Source organism: Peromyscus eremicus, chromosome 1 (assembly GCF_949786415.1).
Source record: "Peromyscus eremicus chromosome 1, PerEre_H2_v1, whole genome shotgun sequence".
NCBI lineage: Eukaryota > Metazoa > Chordata > Mammalia > Rodentia > Cricetidae > Peromyscus > Peromyscus eremicus.
This window is the reverse complement of record NC_081416.1, coordinates 194,387,535-194,408,468: the sequence shown is the minus strand read 5'-3', so window position 1 is coordinate 194,408,468 and position 20,934 is coordinate 194,387,535. Positions and strand designations below refer to the sequence as shown.

Here is a 20,934-nt window from a genome sequence, read left to right as displayed (position 1 = left end):
AGAAAAACAATAGTGAGTGCCATGGAGGTGCCTAGAAAAGTGCTCAGTGAAATGGAAGAGAAGGGAATGCAGAGTGTTTTTGGGCAGTGTCCCCACCTGCCTGCCGTGTGCTCCACATCTCCCTCCCACCTTCTAGGGTGGCACTGAAGGAGAGGAATGGGGTGGTGCCTGAGAGTGGTTCTCCAGTGAAGAGGCCAGGAAGGAAGGCAGCCCAGGTCCTAAGCAGCGAAGGGGAGGAGGAAGATGAAGCTCCTGGCACCCCCAAAGCCCAGGTAGGTTCCAGCAGCCTGCTGGTTTTTCTTTTCTAAATTTAATTTGTGTGTGTGTGTGTGTGTGTGTGCGCGCGCGTGTGTGTGTGCGCGCGCGCGTGTGTCCTGGCTGTGTGAGTGGACGTCAGAGGACAACTTTGTGGTGTTCTTTCTTCCACTTTCACATGAGTTTTAGGAACTGCACTCATGTCTCTAGGCTCGTGCAGCAAGCACCTTGGCCTACTCCCCTATACAGCTGAGTGCAGTAGCTGTACAGGAAGACTGGGGACATTGTCCAGGAGACAAGCAACATCCACTGTTGTGCCTTCAAGCAGGAGGGTTGGGGTACAGGGTCCCAGTCTACCTCTCTGGCATGTGGGGCTCATTCGGCCCCTTGACATCGTCATGCCTCAGGTGCCTCATGAAGAACATACCTATGGCACCTCCTATTTCATAGTTATCCTATAATTCTGTAGGTCACATGCCTGGAGTGGGTTATCTTTAGGGTGTGGGCAGGGCCATTTTTCTGGAGCCTGTAGAGAAGACCACTTCCATGCTTCTAGAAGCCTATTTGTCCATCTTCTGAGCCAGCCTTATGGTCTCTGTCTGTGTTTCTGTGGTCACATTTCCTTGTGATTCTTCTTGCTTCTGTGTAAATTTTTTTATAAGTTCTGTGTGTCTGTGTCTGTGTGTGTGTGTGTGTGTGCATGCACATGCCATGGTGTATGGTATCACAGGATAATGTGCAAGAGTTAGTCCTCTCCTTGCATGTTGTGGGAGATACAAGGAAGTATGAAAATACAGTCTTTAGACTCATGACTACACTAGCTGCAGAGGCGGCTGTGGAATGTAGTACTCAGGCCCATGATTGTACTAACTCCAAAGGAGGTTGGTAGATAGTCTTTGGTTAGGCCATCAGACATACAGCTGAAAAAGGAAGATTCTGTTACTTAAAGAGGCAGAATTGATATTGGGGTCAATAATGGAGTGAATCTGGGACACTAAAAATGCTTTGGTGGGTCAGATGATTACCTAGATGAGAGAAGATGGCTTGAGTGGGGATGAGACTAAGTCCATTCTGCTCTGAAGCATGGTAGCTGCAACTGCCAGGTGGTGCATGCATCCTCTTTATTCTAGAACTCTTTTCCTGACTCCTTCCAGAAGTCCGTTTCAGACTCCAAACAGAGCTCTCCTCCCAGCCCTGACACATGTCCCGAGAACAGTCCTTTCTTCTCAGAAAGAAGCAGCCCCTCCATGGACATCTCCCCATCAGGATTCCCGAAGCGTCGCACTGGTAAGGACAGGCCAACTCCTTCCTTTCCGTCTGTACTGCCCATGGTGGTCCTCCTTCGAGTGGCCCTGATGGTAGTACTGTGGTAGCGAGCACGGTTAACTGTCCCTCAGCTGTGTGACCTGAGGCAAGCAGCTTCACCTTTGTGGAGGTGTGGCTGCTTTACCTGTGGACCAGGTGGTCTGAAATACAGTGCCAGCTGCCCAGAAGTGCCAGGATTAAAGGCTGATTCATGTAAAGTTAATGGGCCGGGCTTGGCCCACAGTCAGCACTCAGTCAGTACATGTTGGAAATTGTGATGGGGAGTGATAGCTACCCACGGCTCTTGGTAGGAACACAGAGGTGCATGTGTGGAGACTTCTGGAAGAGAGGGTAACTAAGCTGATCCCTGAAAGGCACAGAGAGCCAGGTGGGATAGGAGAAAGGAAGAGGATTCCAGGTAGTGTGAATAAATTGGGAACATCTTGGTCACTTAGGTCTGGAGTTCTGGCACAGGGAACACAGAGTTGAGAACATTGAGTGAATAGACTGGAGAATATCCTAGAGAATCAGCCTGAGACAGGCTGGAAGGAGAAGACTTGGTGTGGATAAGGGCCAGGTGAGAGACCCACATGTGACCTGGAGACTCTGAGCCTGGTCTGATGACTTATAATGTGGTGACTTGAGATGGGAACTTGTGGTGTTTTGGTTAATGGACATTGTGAAGCTGGTGCAAACGAGCATGCCCAATCTTCAGATCTGTGATGCTCACCAGTTCAGCCATTGCAGTCTGCAGACTTAAAATTGAAAACCCCAAATGATGCAACACCACTGGACCCAAGCATTTCATGCAGGGTGTTTCACCAGAGTTGACTTCAGCAAGTGAAGACTTTCCAGTGTCCGATGAGCAACTTGGGTGTAGGAATCTGCTTTTTGTGTAGAATGCTGTCAGTTTTTAAAAACCTAAACACAGATTAAATATTCATGACAAAAACCTGATGTCTGAATTGACACATACATACAGTATGTCAGATTTTGAAGACAGTGTATTTGTCGTCGTGTCTCCCCCCCCCCCCCCATTACTGTGACAAAAGACCTGCCCAAAGCATCTTACAGCTAGGAGAGTTTATTTTGGTTTACACTTTGAGAGTGCAGTCCATAATGATTGGGAAGGCATGACAGCTGGCCACATTGCATCCATGTCCGGAAGCAGAAGGAGACAATACTGGTGCTCAGTTCGCTTTCTCCTCCTTTGTTTTCATACATTCCCTGTCCCCAGCTGGTAGGATGCTGCCTCTTAAATTCAGGGTGAGTCTCCCACAGTTAAAACTCACCAGGAATGCCCTCACAGGCACAGAGGTGGGTGTGTTTCCTAGGAATTCCAGATTTGGTCAAATTTTAATGAATAGTGAAGGAATCAGTATTGGCTCAGGATACCCCATGACCAACTTCTCAGCACAAAGGAGATTTATTTGCTTTATAAAGAGGGACAAAGGGCAGGGAATAAGAGGCAAAGACAGGAGATAGATGATGAGGGAGAAGGGGAAGGGAATGGGGGTTGGGGAAAGAGGTATTTGACCCAGAAGGGGACAAAGGGCTGCCTCTGGATAGAGAGGAGACAGATGTGGCACATAGGAAAATGGCGGTTTATAAAGGTAAAAGAGGAAACCTTGTGTTAGAATGAGGTGTTTAATTTTAATTGGGCATGTTAATTAGGTCAGCCAAAGGGGACTTCTGATTGCTGGACTTTAATACTTTGATAGCTGGATGTTGGTAGTCAGCCTCAGGAGGAGGAAGTGGCCAAATAAGGGACTAGGCCTTGGTGGCTAGCTTTAGGAATGTAATCTAATGGTTTTTAGCAAGGCAGAGGGAGTGGGAGAGAAGGGCAAGGCCTGCCAGAGCCATGTTTGCCAAGCTTGGGCTGGTTAGAGTCCCTTCAGATAGGAACCCACACCCTTAGCATTAGAAAAAAGACTACTTATAATTTAGAATTGAAATTGTGTTCAGATCATAATATATGGTTTAAAACTAGGTTCTCCAGTTTGCCCCCCTCTTTAAGTGCTAAAGTTTAATATCACATAAGCAGTTCCCTGAGTAGAGCCGGTCACAGGGCTGCTCTGGGAGCTCCGAAGATTCGTAAATGGCAAGTGGAGACGATCCCAGATAGGAGCCACATGTGCCAAGGCCCCGGGTCGGAATAACACAGTGTGTGTGGGAATTCTGACTCTGGTGTTTCTAGAGAATAAATACACTGTGGTTTGAAGAACAGGGAGGCAGCTTGAGGATAGTGTGTGGTAAGATGTGAACTACAGAGTACTGGCTGGATCCTCAGGGCTCTCAGACACCAGCTTGTTACTGTTTACTAGAACTTGTTTCCTTCTCAGAACGCAAGAAGGGAAGGGTCAGAGGTTCAGTAACCCAGTCAAGGTCACAGACTCAGAGCTTGAAGAATGAGATGCTCATTGGGGTAGTGGCTATGGCACGTACAGAAGAGGAAGGGGATCTGGAACCTTCTAAGTCGCCCTGTTGACCGGGCAGTGTCTGATCTCACTGGGGCAGACACAGATAAACTGTGGTCAGCCATAGTCCTCCCTTTGCCTCCCCAGCTCGGAAGCAGCTCCCGAAACGGACAATTGAGGACACTGTGGAGGAGCAGAATGAGGACAAAGACAGAGCAGCCAAGAAAAGGAAGAAGAAAGAAGGTGAGGGACCAGGATGAGAGGAACGTGTATGTGTGTGTGGGGGGGGGGGGTGGGGGGATGGGGGTGGGGGGTACACGCACATAGAACGGGGACCTTCAAAGGTCTGGGAGGGGGGAGGTGTGTGCAGTACAAGATGTTTGGACTTCCAGATATGATATCTAAACCTTTTAAGTCAACATTTCACACTTGGAGCCAGACTTGGTGGCCTATGTCTGTAATCATAGCACTCAGGAGGCTGAGGCAGGAGGATTCCTGCCAGTTTGAGATCTGTTTGCTCCACATTACAAGACCCTGCTTCAAATAGTTAAATGAATAAACATTCCATACTCTAGTACACAGAAGCTCATCATGAAAACTTTTTGAAACATTTTTTTGTCTTAATTCATTATTGTGTATAACTAATTTTGTTTTTATTTAATGGAAATTATTATTTTTTTAACCATTGCTTTGCTGACGTTTTATTTATTTTTTTGTTTTATTTTTCATATTTTTCTTTTTTTTCAAAATTTATTCTTCTCTCATACAATACATCTCAATTGCAGGGTAGTAAGTTTATCCAAGGATATTCTTTGAAATGTGTTGTACCGGTTTCACGAAACCCCCAGAGACCACCAAGGAGCCGGTTTCCAATGCAAGCACATAAGGGTCCTTTTATTGTCAGGTTCAATGTGGGCCACTGTACGGCAGATGGAAGGAAATGTGTTGGTGGCTGCGAACCCAGGTGTAAAGAGTTTTTATAGGAAAAACCACAAGCCGGAAATTACATGCTTAGGATTGAGTAGAAAGGATATGGGGCAAGGTGATTTTGTGAAACTCTTGGTCTCGACTTTGGGCACAAAGTCACATTTGAAACCATTGGGTTGACTTTTGGTCAACCCGCTGAACGGGATTATCTGGATATCTTCAAGGGCCATAAACCACAGACAGAATGTCTGCAGGAGCATACTGTTCTGTGTCTGAGTTGTTATGGCACGTTCCTGAGGTCCTTCATGGGACTGAGTACAGCAGGTGGCCCTACCCTAAGATGGGGTCTGCATTGCCTTTACAAGATCTACCTCCTGTTTTGAGACAACTGAAAAGTTAAAATTCCCTCAGCTAGTTTTCACTTAATGTCCAGCAGGTGTCGCTGTGTTCCCTTGGAGACGGCAGAATGTTAGGCTATTGAGAGGGTTCCCTTTGTCTTGGTGCAGTGCAGGGAAATGGGGGTGGGGAAGCAGGGGGTGGGCTTCCATTGGGGCTGTCTGTGATTCCATCAGTTGCAGTCTCTGACACATCCAGGTTCTTGTTTATGTGATAAGAAAAAATTATGCTCAGTTTCTATGGCAGGTTTAAATTATTTGGTGGAAACTTGATTTCCTATCGGCAATTTGTAGTTGGGAAAAAATTTCCCTATAAGTTGGAGATTTTAGCCATTCTGAGTATCTTGAAGTAAAAGGAGTATCTTTGTCCTAAGGCAAATTTCCCCCAAGTTAGTGTTCGTGATGTTATCATTACCAGAGGGATAGCTTTTCAGTATGTTAAAAAAAAAATAGTTTAGGCTAGGCAAGTGCTGGATTACTGAGTTACAGTTCAGTATCTTGTTTTTGAAACAGGGTCTCACAGAGTTGCCCAGACTAAAAATTAAATTTACTCTGTAGTCCAGGCAGGCTTTGAACTTGTGACCTTCCTGCCTAGGACTATCTCATGGGTGGGAGTTGTTGTTTTTAAAAATGATAGGCGGTGCTGGTTACTGTGCGGAAATGTCATGAGGCACAAGCCATGACAAAAACCTAGTATCAGAGCTTTATTGTGGGGGGAGACAAAAGGACCAGGCTTGGGGAAGAAGCACATGCAGAGAGGTGGGGGAGGGAGTGGGGGCAGGAGAGAACAGAACAGAGAGGAGAGGGAGTCTGTGTCCGGCTTTTTAAGGATTCCAAGGATTCCTGTAAACATGCTCAGGTAGGCTTATGGAGCTACGCCACGCATGCATGCGCTGACTGCGTGACCACATTGTGCGCATGTAATCAGTCACCAGTGCGCACTGATGACATGAGACCCCTCCCTTACTTAGCTGCTGAACTGCACATGTGTGGCCATGCAGCTGGAGTGGCGGCAGAACCCTAACAGGAGTGCCTTTAGGCCTCACTGCCATTTAACGTTTCTGTCTGTCACCAGAAGCACAGACCACAACAGAAAGCCTCACAGAGGCTGAAGATGTAAAACGGAAGGAAGAAAAGGAGGGGGGCCAGCCCATAGTGCCCTCTGAGCCTGCAAAGTCCCCTGGTGAGTTGCTTATTCCCTCAGCTTCATGTCCTGATTTGGGTGTTACTTGTCTTTTGATGGTGAGTCATTTAAAACAAGGCACAGACTCTCTAGCCCAAGCTGGTTCAGTGTGAACTCCCAAGATAATAATGGGTTTTATTGTTAGTACTGGGTTTATTGTTTGCATGAGGGAAAAGAGGAAAGAGCCCCCAAATAAAGTGCTTTTAGACATCATAGGTGCCAAGCTGGGCAGTGGTGGCGCACGCCTTTAATCCCAGCACTTGGGAGACAGAGGCAGGCGGATCTCAGTGAGTCTGAGGCCAGCCTGGTCTATAAAGCGAGTTCCAGGACAGCCAGGACTTACACAGAGAAGCTCTGTCTTGAAAAAACCAAACAAAAAAACAAAAACGAAACAAAACAAAACAAAAACAAATACATCATAGGTGCCAGTCAAATACAGTGAACTAAGTAGGTGTTTATTAAGAGCAACATCTAAACTTAGTTACGAGATTCAGAAGTGGGAATGCCCTTGGAGGCCATGGTGCAGCTTCTGTGCCCTGGTGTTCTTGAGACCCTGTGTCATAGGTGACATTTGCAGAGATGCTTTTATGACATACTGAGATCTGGTTTTCTACAAGTGCAAGAAAAGTGGGACTGTGTGTTCAAATCACGCTAAGAATTTAGTTATTTATTTATTTTTGTGATGCTGGTGGTGGAATGTAGAGCCTGACTTATGCCAGGCAAGTGTTTAACACTGAGCTACACCTCAGTGCTCTCACTAGTGGGTTCTAGGCAGGGGCTCTACCACTCAGCCACACCCCCAGCCCTTCACTGGGGGATTCTAGGCAGGGGCTCTACCACTGAGCCACACCCCCAGCCCCTCACTGGGGGATTCTAGGCAGGGGCTCTACCACTGAGTCACACCCCCAACTCTAGGTTTGTGTTCGTTTGTTTGTCTGAGACAGGATTTTCCTGTGTAGTCCAGGGTGGCCTTGTAATTTTGTGGTCCTTCTGTCTCTGTTCTGAGTAGCTGGGGTTTCAGGCAGATCCACCTGGGTGCTGAGGTTTCTTTTCACCACCATTCCCAAGTCTTTCTGGCCCAGCGCCAGCTGGGCTTTCATTAGCATTGAGGAGTAAACATCAGGCCAGAGGCCCTGCATTTATGTAGCAGATGGAGAAAGGTCAGAATTGTTAGATTTTCCACTTCTAGGGCACAGTGACCTTCGAATTTTAAAGTCTAGAGGGAGAAAGAGTTTGTATCACCATCTGTCCTCTCTCACTTCAGAGTCGGTACCCCTGACAAAGACAGAGAACATTCCAGTGTGTAAGGCTGGCGTGAAACAGGAGCCTCAAGAAGAGGAGCAGAGCAAGCCTCCTGCCAGAGGTGCCAAGACACTCAGCAGCTTCTTCAGTGAGCACCTCTCCCCTCTCTGTCCCTCTGGGCTGTGCAGGCAGCAGGTTGTGGGCTCTGTTCAGGCTGTGCTGGCTGGACAAGGCTTGGGAGGTGGGGACGATCAGGAGTAAGGACCCTCTACTCCGCATCTTTCCTTGCAGGCCCCCGGAAGCCAGCAGTGAAAGCTGAAGTGAAACAAGAAGAGTCTAGCACTCCAAGGAAGGAAGAGACCAAGGGGTGAGTCGGTGCCCAGGTCTGACAACCATCTAGCACATCTCCATCCCATGACTCAGCCCAGGCTTGGGCTTCCTCCTCTTGCAGGGCTCGGCCATTGGTCAGTATTTTGGACATCTTTGGCCCCTATTGCAAAGCCTTAGGTTGCAGGCAGAGTAAGAACTGCTCAGGGACAGAGTTTGCATACCCATTGATTGCTTGGCCTCTTGCCTGACCTCCAGCCTCCAGTCTGACCCTCAAAGGAGTAAAGGCACCTATGTGACACAATAATGTAATCATGGGTTTTCTTACCTCTCACCCCTATCCACCTGCCTAGAGTGGTTCTGCACTATCCCCCGGACAAAATCTTAAGGCCCTTTGTCCACTAGTCCCCACCCAGCACTCTGTCCTCAGTTCTTAGCACTTGGATTTCACCATACTGAGCTTACCAAGTAGAGCACATGTTCTAGAAACAACAGACATCTTCACTGATATCTCCTGAGGGCCCCTGTGCTAGCCCTGGGTGGCTAATGGGTACGGATCATGTAGAGCTGCTGCTCTTTCCTGATAATGACTGTGGATTAGAGTTGTGGTTCTCTGAATAGGCTGCTACATGATTGTTTTATTGTGTTGGGCCACTCTTATACCACTGTTTATGAACACAAGAAGATTTGTTGAATGGACAGTCAGGTGGATGGTGGCAAAAACATCCTATAAACTAATGGGATCAGACCCCATTCTTGCCTTACTCAAAACCATATGTGGGCTGGGGTTGTGGCTCAGTGGTAGAGGACTTTTTTAGAATCACTACCCAGTGAGGAGCTGAGAGTGTGGCTCAGTGGTAGAGCACCTGCCTAGAACCCACCAGTGAGGGGCTAGAGGTGTGGCTCAGTTGTAGAACCTCTGCATAGAATTCCCTCTCAGTGAGAAGCTGGGGGTGTGGCTCAGTAGTAGAGCACCTAGTAGAGTATCTAGAATCAACCTGTGAGGGGCTAGAGGCCCAGTGGCAGCCCTCCTACCTAGATTCTACCAGTGAAGAGATGGAAATGTGGTGGCCTTTGGCCTTGTGAGCCAGAACCAAAACATAGTAGAAACATTCCTTTGAGAAGCAACTTTGTAGACCCAGAGTTACCCAATTTTATTTCTTTTTTGTCTTCATAGAACCCTGGATCCAACAAACTACAATCCTTCCAAGAGTAACTACCATCCCATTGAAGATGCCTGCTGGAAACATGGCCAGAAGTAAGAAGTTAGCCTTCCCATGCTGTCCTACTTCTGTCCCTGTGACTGTGGGAGGCTGTCACTTTGGCCTCTATTGAGGGAGGAGTTGTCACATCTCTCCCATTCCTGTTTTGGGACACGGCACCATGGGAAGGGTTAGTGGATAGTTGCCTCTGCATTTTGGTGTTGGCAAGGCTATCCCCTAGGAGGGTGTGAGGAAGCAGCATGGATACAGGATGTGATGTCCTATTCAAGTGGTTCTTGCATCTCTTTTCCTTCCCCAGGGTTCCCTTTCTTGCTGTGGCCCGGACATTTGAGAAGATAGAGGAGGTTTCTGCTCGGTAATTAATTACTCAGGTCTGGGGGCAGGTGCTCTGTGGCTCTGCGCTGAGCATGGCATCGTGTGCTGCCTCCTACCCTGTGGTCTTTCCTCACCTCTTCTCCCCATCATAGTCACTGTCTGTTCCTAAAAATGGCTCACATCATTTTGAGGCCCAGCCTCAGAAGACCCTCAGCATCATTTCTTTTTCTTCTGGTTTTTGAGACAAGGTCTCTCTATGTAGCCCTGGATGGTTTGGAAGTTACTGTGTAACTCATGGAGATTTGCCTACCTTTGTCTTCTGAGTGCTGGGATTAAAGGCGCATGCCACTACACCTGGCTACAACGTTATTTCTGATGGCATATTATCTTAGTCTAAGTGGGTCCAGCCTGTGTCCAAAGGCTGCATGCAGCCAAGATGGCTACGGATGTGGCTGAACACAGACATCTTACATGCATCGCGAGAACTGTCTCTCGTTGATTGTAACGTGATTGCACGGTTCTGGAGCGTGAACCTTGCAGATGACCTCACCTGTCAGTGTCAAAGGTTGAGTGTGCCTGCGTGAAACAGAAGGGTTGGCCAGATCTGCAGGGTTAGGAAACAGATTCTAGGAATTACAGGAAATGTGTCACACAAAGTGACTTTAGTCTTGCTTCCTCATCTTAAGTGAATGGAAGTCCAGTCTTGGTTACAGAGAGGGTGACCCCGCTTGCCAAACTTCCCCTGCAGAGCCTTCCCTCTTAGTGATGCTCAGTATCAGTGGTCCATGTTGGCTCCTTTGCTTCTCTCCCAAATCCTGTCCCTTCCTAGGACTTTCTCTTAGGGCTTTCTTCTGTGTGTGTAGGTACTCTAAGTATTAGAGAGTGTACCTCATTCTGCCTTTGCATGTTTAATCAACCTCATTTTTACTTCTCCATGTTGGCTTAAGCTTTCCTGGCATATTTAAACTTTTCTATAATATGCCTTCATTTTTATACATCTTTAGACTTAATGCTTTGTCCTTAGAAATGTTTCCTTGGGAAACAGTGAGGTGATGGAGGACGTGGGAAGGACCTTGCGTACCAGGATAGCCGTAGCTCAGAAAGTGGCTTGTAGCAGCAGCTGGGTAAGGTGGCCAGTGGGACAGTTAACATTGCTCTGCTGGCTTTGTGTCTGTGGCAGGTGGCTCAGCCTCCCTCTCTGAGACTCAGTTTCCCCATGAATAAAGGGGAGACCATACATGTCCGCCTTTTGTGGAGACTGAATTTATCGACACGACATAGGGAGACATTAGCTTTTGGAGAATCTCATCCATTCTACTTAGAAGGGACTGCAAGTGGCTGTCCTGACCCATAATCTAAAATCACGGGGACGGGGGCATACAGTTTGTCTGTCTGTCTGTCTGTCTGTCTATCTATCTTCCTTCCCTCCCTCCCTCCTTCCTTTCTAAGGTTTTTTGGGAAGATTTTCTAGAAAACCTTCCAAAGCAATGGAGTGTCCTCATGTGTCTGGACTGGCTTCCTTTGTGTTGATGTGTTATTGTGGTTTAGGACCATCATTAGAACCAAGATCATCAGACTATAGGCACAAAGCTGTTAGTGACAGGGATCCCTGCCTTCATTTGCATTGGGACACTTGCCCTTTTCTGTCCTGGTTTCTTTTCTGGGATTCCCACCTGTGGTGTTTAACTGGCCTGTTCTCAGGTATCCCCTCCATCTTCATCCCCAGCCCACACAGCCTCTTCAGTTCGGCTACATAAGTTGGGCAAACAGAAAGCCTGCAGTTTCTGTGTCACCATAACCAACATTTCACAGGCAACATGGCCATCGTTTTCAGTGGCTGGAGTGTCCTAGAATGGACAGCCTTGGCCTGAACCTCAGCCTGAACCTCAACCTGATGCTTCATGACCTTGGGCAAGTCATGGTCTTCCCATGCCTGTTTTCTCACTTGCAAACTGGAGATAATAATGTCACCTGTCTCAGAGGGGACATGAGGATCCATCAGTTAAATGGTGGGAAGGATTTAAAAGCACTGCCTTCTTGAGGAGGTGTCTGCATGGCTGCTGTCCTCTGTTAGTGATTACTACCATCTACATTGTCATTTTCACAGTCACCCTTCCACAGGCAAGCTGTCATTGCTCCTTTGGTTCTCCCTCCCTCTCCTTTCTCTTGTTCCTTTCCCCCACACCCTACTGACCATGAAATAGGTGGACACACTCTGGCCCTTTCCTCCAGGCTCAAGATGGTGGAGACACTGAGCAACCTGCTGCGCTCCGTGGTGGCCCTGTCACCTCCAGACCTGCTCCCTGTCCTCTACCTCAGCCTCAGCCGCCTTGGGCCACCTCAGCAGGGACTAGAGCTGGGTGTTGGTGATGGTGTCCTCCTCAAGGCAGTTGCCCAGGCCACAGGTAGGAGGGACCAACAGGAGGGGCCACTTGGAGGTTGTGAAGGAGTTGGGGGTGGGTCAAGGTAGAGGGAGAGGCCAGTGGGGAAGAGTACTTGACAGGCCAGAATTTTAAGATCTGGGTAGTACAGGGTGTGGAAGCACAGCCTGTGTTGGGACGGGCTGTGGGATGGAGAGGCGTGACACCGGGACACAACTCAGTCATTGAGTTGTCTTGACTGCCTGACTGTCCATCTTGTGAGCCCCCTGCTCTTACCTAAGTGTACCGTAATGGGACTCTGCTTTGGACCATAAACAAGGTCAAGGTACACCCCATATGGTAATGGCTATTTTAGAAAGGTAGAACAACAGAAGCACAATAAACAAGAGGCTGGAGACCATTAGAGACCAACTAAGAATAGAGCAGAAAACCCTCTCTACTCCCATTGGCTTCATCCCATCCCGAGGATTTCAGTCCCATCCACACATCTCTGAGTCTGGGTGAATGGCTGTCGCTTAGGCTTCTTACACGACCTAATGGGAGCAGGTACTTACTAGTTGTACCAATGAAGCAATCTGTAGGAAAGGGGAAAGCCCACAAGCCCAGATAACTGGAGAAACATCCAGCCAGGGAAGGGACACAGGTAGCCTCAATGCCCCCTTCCCTCTTCCTTCCCCACCGTCTCCTCTATCAAGGTCGTCAGCTGGAGTCCGTCCGGGCTGAGGTAGCTGAGAAGGGTGATGTGGGGCTGGTGGCCGAGAACAGCCGCAGCACTCAGAGACTCATGCTGCCCCCACCTCCACTCACCACCTCCGGGGTCTTTACCAAGTTCTGTGACATTGCCCGGCTCACTGGCAGTGCTGTAAGTAGATCAGTGTGGCTCATCCCAACACCCAGATGTCCCAGGACCTAAAGCAAAGCATGTGGAGGGGACTGTGTGCTTTGACTGTGGGGGCTGAGTGTTCTTTTCTGCTTGTATGTTCACAGTGTCTCATCCTGTTCTCCTCTGGCGACCCTAGCACCTAATGCTCTGCCTCCTGGGGGTCAGAACCCTTGTTAGTGCTTGTTGGACAAAGGGAGAAAGGCAAAGAGAGCTAGTTCATTGCCATCCGTTGCTCTCAGAGCAAGAGGCTACAACAGGTGGTGGCAGTGGCAGCTTTTCCAAAGCTGAAAAGTGTCTAGTTCCTCCTCTGATGATGCCTTCTCTGTTCTCCACTTTGTTCAGTCCATGGCCAAGAAGATGGACATCATCAAGGGCCTTTTTGTCGCCTGCCGCCACTCGGAAGCCCGGTTCATTGCCAGGTAAACATGGGGCTCATGAGACTGGGGAGGCATATGGGCCTACGCTGTGAGCACCTGGCAGCTCCAGCCCTGTTAACAACCTGACTGCCTCGTGATGAGAAAAGTACCAACATGGCCCAGTTCTGACTTTGCATAGGAAGCCTTGTTAGTTACTTTTGCATTACTGTGGTAAAACTACCTTTTTGTATAATATTAAGGACCAGCTTTAATATTATATTATCCCAGGGGGCCCATAAGGGACACTACCAGCGGCGTGGGAATGAATCTAGATACACTTGAGTTCTTTAGTCCTTTCACTTTATTCTTCTATGCCAATTCTATCTACACAGTTTCAGCCCAGTCCTCACATTCAGCCCCTCTCTGTGCCCAGTCATCCTGTCCTCAGAGTTTTAGTTAAGCTCTTATGCTTTTGACCTGATCTTTCTTCTCTGTCCCTTCATCTTCCATCTGTATTCTTCCTGACTCCTTACCCCTGGCCCTGATAAACTCTACAAGGGATCTGTTTTATCCTCTACTGAACCTCTGTCTTTCTCTCTTCTCTCTGGCCACATGGTTCTTTGTCCTCTATTCCTGCCTTACCCTTCACTCTTCCTCTCCTCTCTCTGGCCATGCAGTTGTGTCCACCTCTGGAATTCCACTCCAGTCCTTACTGCACCTAGTTTTGTAAAACACCTCTCTGCCATGCCCCTAGGCATGGAGGAAGGGGATGGTCTGAGCTTCATTTGCACAAGAAACAAAGCTATGCATCTCCAGCCAGCTTGTTTCCTAGGCTCAACGGGGTGGGTGGTGGGTGGGGGAGGGGTGTGTGTGTGTGGGGGTGGGGTGGGGTGGGGGAGTTAGTTACCTAGAAGTTCAGCAGGTCTGAGGAGCTGAACTGTTTGCCAGGTGGTCTGGGAATATTTGGGCATGCAAGAATTTCATAGCAGAAGACAGCTGAAATATTAAAAGCTGGATAACACCAAATATTCATAATAAATGACTTGCCTTTTGATAGACCCTTGGCCGGTCAAAGTATAGCTTTAATAAATACACAGCTGAATTTCTATAATATATTCTTGTGGCCCGCAAGAATACCTGATGGAGGAAAGGAGTATTTTAGTTCATGGTTTGGAGGGTTTGGGTCCATTATGGGGGGGAAGGCATGGTAGGGTTTGTGCCAACAGGAGTGTGTGCAGGAGGCTCCTCATATTACAGAAGACAAGAAAACAGTAAGACTAGAATAAGGCATGATTAATCTCCTGTGACCTAGTGACCTGCTTCCATTGGGTAGGCCCTGTTTCCTGAAGTTTCCACAGGCTCTCAAAAAGTACCACTAGTTGTGGACAAGCATTTAAAATGTGAGCTTGTGGGGAATATTTCATATGAAACCATAATAACTTCCTTTCATGGGCTAACTTCCCTCTATTGGTGATCCTGCCTAGAGAAGGATTCTGGAGCTCAAGGGTAAATTCTGTGATTGATTCCTTATGTCTGCCTTGGCCTGAGTTCAGCATAAAGCTGTCATGACAGTGGATGGGAAGTCCCTGACCTCTCTTGAAGTGTGTCTTGAAGCCATTTTTTAGGTGTTCTGCCCTGTTCCTGCTGTTTGATGCCATCAGTTCTCCCAGCTACTCTGTGAGGTAGAGCCTATCCACCTTACTGCAGCTGATAGAGGTGGAGGTGCGGGTAGGTTAGCTCCCTGTAGAGTGAGTGACTGGCTTAAAGCACAGCCTGGGCTGGGTCAGGTTCTTGACTGTCACACCTGCTAGCAGACTCTTGTTCTGATTCAGCTTTTGCCTGTGACTTACTTTCCACAAGCCCCTGCCCTCTCACCTGTGAAGGTCCTGCTGTCTCCCAGGAATAAACAGTGGTCATGGCCATTCCTGGCTGGCCTCAGTTTCCTTGTCATTTACGGGTTATGTGATATCTTGGGTCCCTTTGAGGCTATGAAGACTCTCTGGACATTTAAGAGGTTCCACAAAAGGTGGAGATTGGGGAGACAGGAACAGGCAAAGTGTGGAGGGCCAGACTGGAGAGTGGCCAGCTTGCTCACCCCTGATGCTCTCTCCTCAGGTCCCTAAGTGGACGGCTGCGCCTCGGGCTGGCTGAGCAGTCAGTCTTGGCTGCACTTGCCCAAGCTGTGAGCCTCACACCCCCTGGCCAAGGTGAGTCACTCTGGCCCATTTTTATGCCAACACTGTGTTCCCAGGGCTTCCCTTCTCCATCTATTGCCCTATTCTCCTCTGAAAATGCTCCTGGGCAGCCCACCTCATTCCTTTCCCTGTCACATGCCATACACTGCCCTCAGTGACCCTGGGTCCTTGAATAGTTGAAGGGTCATGTTCATCACTAAGCTGCTGGTGGGTCTTTTCATAGAATTTCCCCCAGCTGTTGTGGATGCTGGGAAGGGCAAGACAGCAGAGGCCAGAAAGATGTGGTTGGAAGAACAAAGCATGATCTTGAAGCAGACCTTCTGGTGAGACGCAGGGATGGGGCAGAGTGATGGCTAACACGTGAGTGACTGACATGGGTCGAACAGCAGCAAGGGACTGTAGTCAAGACGGATGATACTGAGTTGTGAGCAGTGAGAGGCAGACACTGACAGCATGTGGGGCAGCAGGCACAAGACACCCCGAGTTCCAACCAAAGCTCTAAGGGACCCAGAGAAGAGGCTGGTGATTACTTGTAATAGATGTTACAGGCACAGAGAGGATTAGGGCTCTATAGTGAGCCATATGGAGGAATTTTGGTCAGCAGTTGACCTAAGACCTTTGACTGAGTGACCATACTAGAGGAAAGAGGGCTGTGAGCAGTTCCATAAATGTCCCCAAGGCACCTGACCTGGGCCTGAGTGCCTTGGGTGCTGGGCGTACAGCAGTCATGAGTTTCTTACAGATCTCCCCGTGGTTCAGCCTCTGGAGGCTCCACTGTCTGCCAAGTTCTGTCTGACCCACTCCGCCCTTCCCCAGACTAGCTGAATAAGTTAGCAGTGACCTTGAGTGGGACATAGTCATTGCTCTCAGGACATGAGCGAGGGGTGGTGGAGGTTGCATGCTGAGGGAGACAATCAACATGATGTGTGGTGACTGACAGTAGATCACAGTGATGAGGAGTTGAGGACATGGTCACAGAGTTAAGCAGAGGTGTTCAGGAGCCCAGGTCTGGCATGGGCTGAGGGATCTCTGTGTTTGCACTTGTATATAGACAGAGTTTTCAAGTTCTAGAAAGAACCTCCATGGGCTGGGTGTGGTGGTACACACTTGGGATCTCAAGTTATAGGCCGACTTGGGGTATGTAGGAAGATCCTGTCTTGTAAAATCATGGAGTGGGGATGTGGCTTAGCAGTTGAGTGTTTGCCTAGAATCCACTAATGAGGGGCTAAGAGCGTGTCTCAGTGATACATGCCTAGAATCTAACACCTAGAATCTAGCAGTATCTGCCTAGATCCATCCTGATCTGGATTGGGGTGTGGCCCAGCAGCAGAACATTGCCTTCATATGCCTAAGATCCTGGGTTCTACCCCTTCTCCCAGCACTTGGAAGAAAACAAAAGACCTTGTCATCTTGCTTTCTTCTCTCCAACCCCTCCCTAGTGAGGTGCCTGACCTGGATCGAATCATCCCTGTGCTGCTGGAACATGGCCTGGAACGTCTCCCAGAGCACTGCAGGCTAAGCCCAGGTACCACGCCATGGGCCTCGAGGTGGGGGCAGCTGCCCTCCATTGAGCTGGTGTGAGCAGTCGCACCCAGACGGCTTCTGAGTGCTGTTTCCCTTTGCTGAGACCCTTTCCTTTTCCCCTGAGCTCTCCTTACGAACTGAACAGAGCATGGGCTACAGCAGCAAAGATTCCCCAGAAGGCAGTGGCCGAGGAGAGTCTGTCGTGTATCTACATGTGTAGAGCACGGCTGGCAGCCATAGAGCATGTAGCTGTGCTTCAGTGGTCATCCGAGGACCTGGATTCCTCTTATCTCGTCCCTCTGCTGTCTTGAAGCTGTCACTCTAAAGCCTATACGATTAGGGAAAGAGGGGAGGTAATGGTGCTTGTAAAATGTGACCATATACTGTTACTCTTGTTACTCCTGAGCCCATTTATGGCTTTTATTAACGGCCAGGGAGGTTGTTATGGGGACCCACGTGTCTCTTCTGAAATGTGGGTGGTCCTCTCCTTTACATTATGGCAGGAGAAGAGAGTAGTAGGTCCTGGGCACATTGGTAGCCTTTGTCTCTCCCTCTTAATTTCTTGATGGATTGCCTTTCCTCTGCCCTCCTAATTTGCTTTCTTCCCTCCCAGGGGTCCCTCTTAAACCAATGCTGGCCCATCCCACTCGGGGTGTCAGTGAGGTACTGAAACGCTTTGAGGAGGTGGACTTCACCTGCGAGTACAAATATGATGGGCAGCGGGCACAGGTATGGGTCGAGCACAGCCCTTCCTGTATGAGGAGGGTACTCAGTACAGGTCCGGAGTGGCACAATCCTCTCTCTGGCTTTAGTCTCCCCTCTGTTCAGCGAGTGCAGTACCCTTCACCTCCAGCTTATGGCAAAATGGGGTTGCTAGAAGTTCTGACCTGTAGAAGGGTCACCAGGAGATGCTGACTCCCCTGGTACTTGGTGAATACAGTATGATTTATGGTTGCCGTTCTGGGAGGCCCTTGTGTGACTCTTAGTGCAGTGACAGGCGTGTGCCTCCTGAGACCAAGGCATTGGTGCTGAGGAAGTATGCTGTGGCTTTTCTGTCTTGGTGGGATTTGGGACTAGCTTGGTGTTTATCACATGAGGAAGGGATAGCACACAAGGTGAGTGGTCCCTGGGGCTTTGAGGCAGTCACAGCCATGGATTCCACACGCACAACCTCAGCAGTGAGTCTTCAGAATAATACTGGGAAGACAATCAGAAAACAGTTTATAATAGTAGTCATGATTATAAACATATGTGCATATGTGTGTTAAAGATACTATACATATGAGATGGCATATGTATAACCCTCTTAAACCCTGTGACCAGACAGTATTCAGACAACTATGCCAACAGTAGACTCCAGAGTGGTCCGTGTTGCATTCAACAAGGTGGATAAACTTTGAGAGACAGGGAGGGAGGGAAATGGGAAACAGAAGCGATGAAGTCAGACACCAGGCTGGTGAAGTGACAGTAGGCAAGATGCTTTGCCAAGCTTGATGACCTGAATTCGATCCCCAGGACTCACGTGGTGGAGAGAGAGAACTAACTTTCTCAGCTTGTCCTCTTACCTCCACACTCAACAGTGTGATAAATCGTGTGTGTGTGTGTGTGTGTGTGTGTGTGTGTGTGTGTGTGTGTGTGTGTGTGTGTGTAGACATACATACATTATATAAAGTTAAAAAAAAACAGGGGAAAAAAGATGTTGTATGGTACACACAGGTTGCAGGTACCAGGAAACTTAAAGATGATTTGCTCAGATCTCTGTAGCAGCTGGTTGAGCTTCCCAAACTTACCTGTGAAGGTGAGGTCTGAAGCCAGTATCACACAGAAAGGGCTTGCCTGACTTCCTCTCCCTTCCCCTGTGATGGTAGATCCATGTTCTGGAAAGTGGAGAGGTGAAGATCTTCAGCAGGAACCAGGAAGACAACACAGGAAAGTACCCTGACATTATCAGCCGCATCCCCAAGGTGAGTGGCTGCCTGCTGGGCTGTGCTACAGCCCCTTCTGGCCAACCTGGTGCAGTAGGGGCAGGGCTTATTAGGAGACTGGAAGATGTGTAGCTGTGTATAACAACCTTGCTTCAGTATGGTTTGAACAGATGTTGCGTATTTCTGCAGTCTGGAGGCAGGTGCTCCAAGGCTGTTCTGATTCCACTGTCCTTGGTTGGCTAGCTTGTCATCCTAGTCTTGTCTGCCTGCAGCTGCCACACTTCCAGACAGAAACAGAGGGAAAGGGGGTTCTAGGCTATGTCTAGCCCATGGGAAAGTTAATGCTTTCCTGGACCCCTCCCCTGTCCCCCCACTGGCTTCCAACTTGTGGACACTGTCTAACCGGGTTCCCATGAACGTCCTTAGCAGAATCCTGGATCAGCCTGGAGCCTGTCCATAGTGAGGCCAAGAGAGGACCTAAAGGGCACTGGCCTGTGAGCAGCTGGAGCTTTATAAGTAGCTCAGAGGCAGAGCAGGGCTGGGCCTTGGGCCAGGGGTTTCTCTACACTTCCTGGATGTTGGGAATTGAACCCAGGTCTTCTGCAAGAACATCAAGTGCTCTTAAGCACTGAGCACATCTTGGTTTTGCTGTTTCCTGGAAGTGCCCTTATGCAGCATGTTTTCTGTACCCGTTCACTCAGCAAATGTGGATTAGGCATCTGTGTGTGCCATAGCCTGTGGTAGCACAGCCAGAGCTTGCCGCTTTCATTAGAGGGGGACACTGTAGACTCTGAAGGAAAGGTCCAGCATCTGTGACCCTGAATAAGAACCATAACTGACTGGAACATTGCTCAGTGTTACAACAGTGGCCTAGAGTCTACTAATGAGAAACTGGGGGTGTGGCTTAGCAGTAGAGCACTTGCCTTGAGTCCACCAATGAAGGGCTGAAGGCATGGCTCAGTGGTAGGACGCTTGCTTGGCATGTAGTGCCCAAGGCCCTCTGTTCAGTTCCTGGCACTGAGTGAGGGAAAAGTAGGTTTGAATTGGACTTTCTTGAATTGTCAAGAAAGCAGTCTTAAACCATACAGCTAGCTCTGGGATGCAACACGAAAGGCGGCCCCTGATGTTCTACCAGTGTTTTAGTGAGGGAAAAGAAGGCTTCCCAGGGAAGGCAAACCACAGGAAAGGCGATAGGGAGGAAGGCAGGCATTGCATAGGGAACAGCATGTGCAAAGGCCCAGTGCTGTGAGACGCTTGCCCCTTAGAGACACAAACCAGCTGATGTGCTGAAGTGAAGAGAAGACTAGGGCCTGATGAAGAGTTCTCCAGAGTCCAAGGAAGTTCACACCATTTTTATCAGCAAGCACAGCAATAATAATCAGGGTTTGTGGCAGTCACCTTGGCTGTTGGCTAGAGGTGCTATTGCAGGGGTCAGTGCAAGTAGGCAGCAATTGGGGTGGCTGAGGCAAGCTGTGGTGAGGTGAAAGCTCAGAGGGGAAGTACTGGGTTCAGGGAAAGTTGAATGTGGTTGAGAGGAAGAGAGAAGTTTCTCTGGGTGCAGCCACTGAGTCTGGTCCATGGCACGAAGTGGCAAGTCACCAGGAAAACTAGTGCCCCTTGGTGAGGACTCAGGAGGATCTATGTTCTTATATTTGCTGAGGTCAGTTGTGGATCATGAGAGCAATGGAGGGAAAAGGAATTCATTGGCTTGTTTCTGTCCTTTGACCTCTTCCCTCACTTTGCAGATTAAACTTCCCTCAGTCACATCTTTCATCCTGGACACTGAGGCTGTGGCCTGGGACCGGGAAAAGAAGCAGATCCAGCCATTCCAAGTGCTCACCACACGAAAGCGCAAGGTAGCATCAGCCCATCAATTTCCTGTTGCAGTGGCACACTCTGTCTCTTTCCTTCCAGTGCTGACTTTGGGTCCTGCCTGGTCCCCTAAGGGGGCAGAGTGAATGTGAATGTGGATCTAGCTTTGGCAAAGTGGTTACCATTGTTCCAGCCATCACATTCTCACCCCAGGATCTCAGTTAGGAGAGTTGAAGGGTCCTTTTCCTGTTTTTATCATTTCACTATGA

The 20,934-nt window shown here is 48.8% G+C and overlaps 1 protein-coding gene across 2 annotated transcripts in view; it reads left to right on the top strand.

The window, feature by feature from the left end:
- Lig1 (DNA ligase 1) overlaps positions 1–20,934 on the top strand; it is a 34,484-nt gene that overhangs the window by 5,938 nt on the left and 7,612 nt on the right. For both annotated transcript variants that reach the window (XM_059245078.1, XM_059245079.1), the window contains exons 4-20: positions 137–272; positions 1,410–1,542; positions 4,125–4,220; positions 6,375–6,482; positions 7,747–7,872; positions 8,016–8,091; positions 9,229–9,309; positions 9,573–9,629; positions 11,822–11,994; positions 12,666–12,832; positions 13,196–13,272; positions 15,325–15,416; positions 15,628–15,727; positions 16,844–16,929; positions 17,542–17,657; positions 18,797–18,892; positions 20,599–20,709. In XM_059245078.1, coding sequence (XP_059101061.1) covers positions 137–272; positions 1,410–1,542; positions 4,125–4,220; positions 6,375–6,482; positions 7,747–7,872; positions 8,016–8,091; positions 9,229–9,309; positions 9,573–9,629; positions 11,822–11,994; positions 12,666–12,832; positions 13,196–13,272; positions 15,325–15,416; positions 15,628–15,727; positions 16,844–16,929; positions 17,542–17,657; positions 18,797–18,892; positions 20,599–20,709 — 1,831 coding nt within the window. The remainder of the gene's footprint in view (positions 1–136; positions 273–1,409; positions 1,543–4,124; positions 4,221–6,374; positions 6,483–7,746; positions 7,873–8,015; positions 8,092–9,228; positions 9,310–9,572; positions 9,630–11,821; positions 11,995–12,665; positions 12,833–13,195; positions 13,273–15,324; positions 15,417–15,627; positions 15,728–16,843; positions 16,930–17,541; positions 17,658–18,796; positions 18,893–20,598; positions 20,710–20,934) is intronic.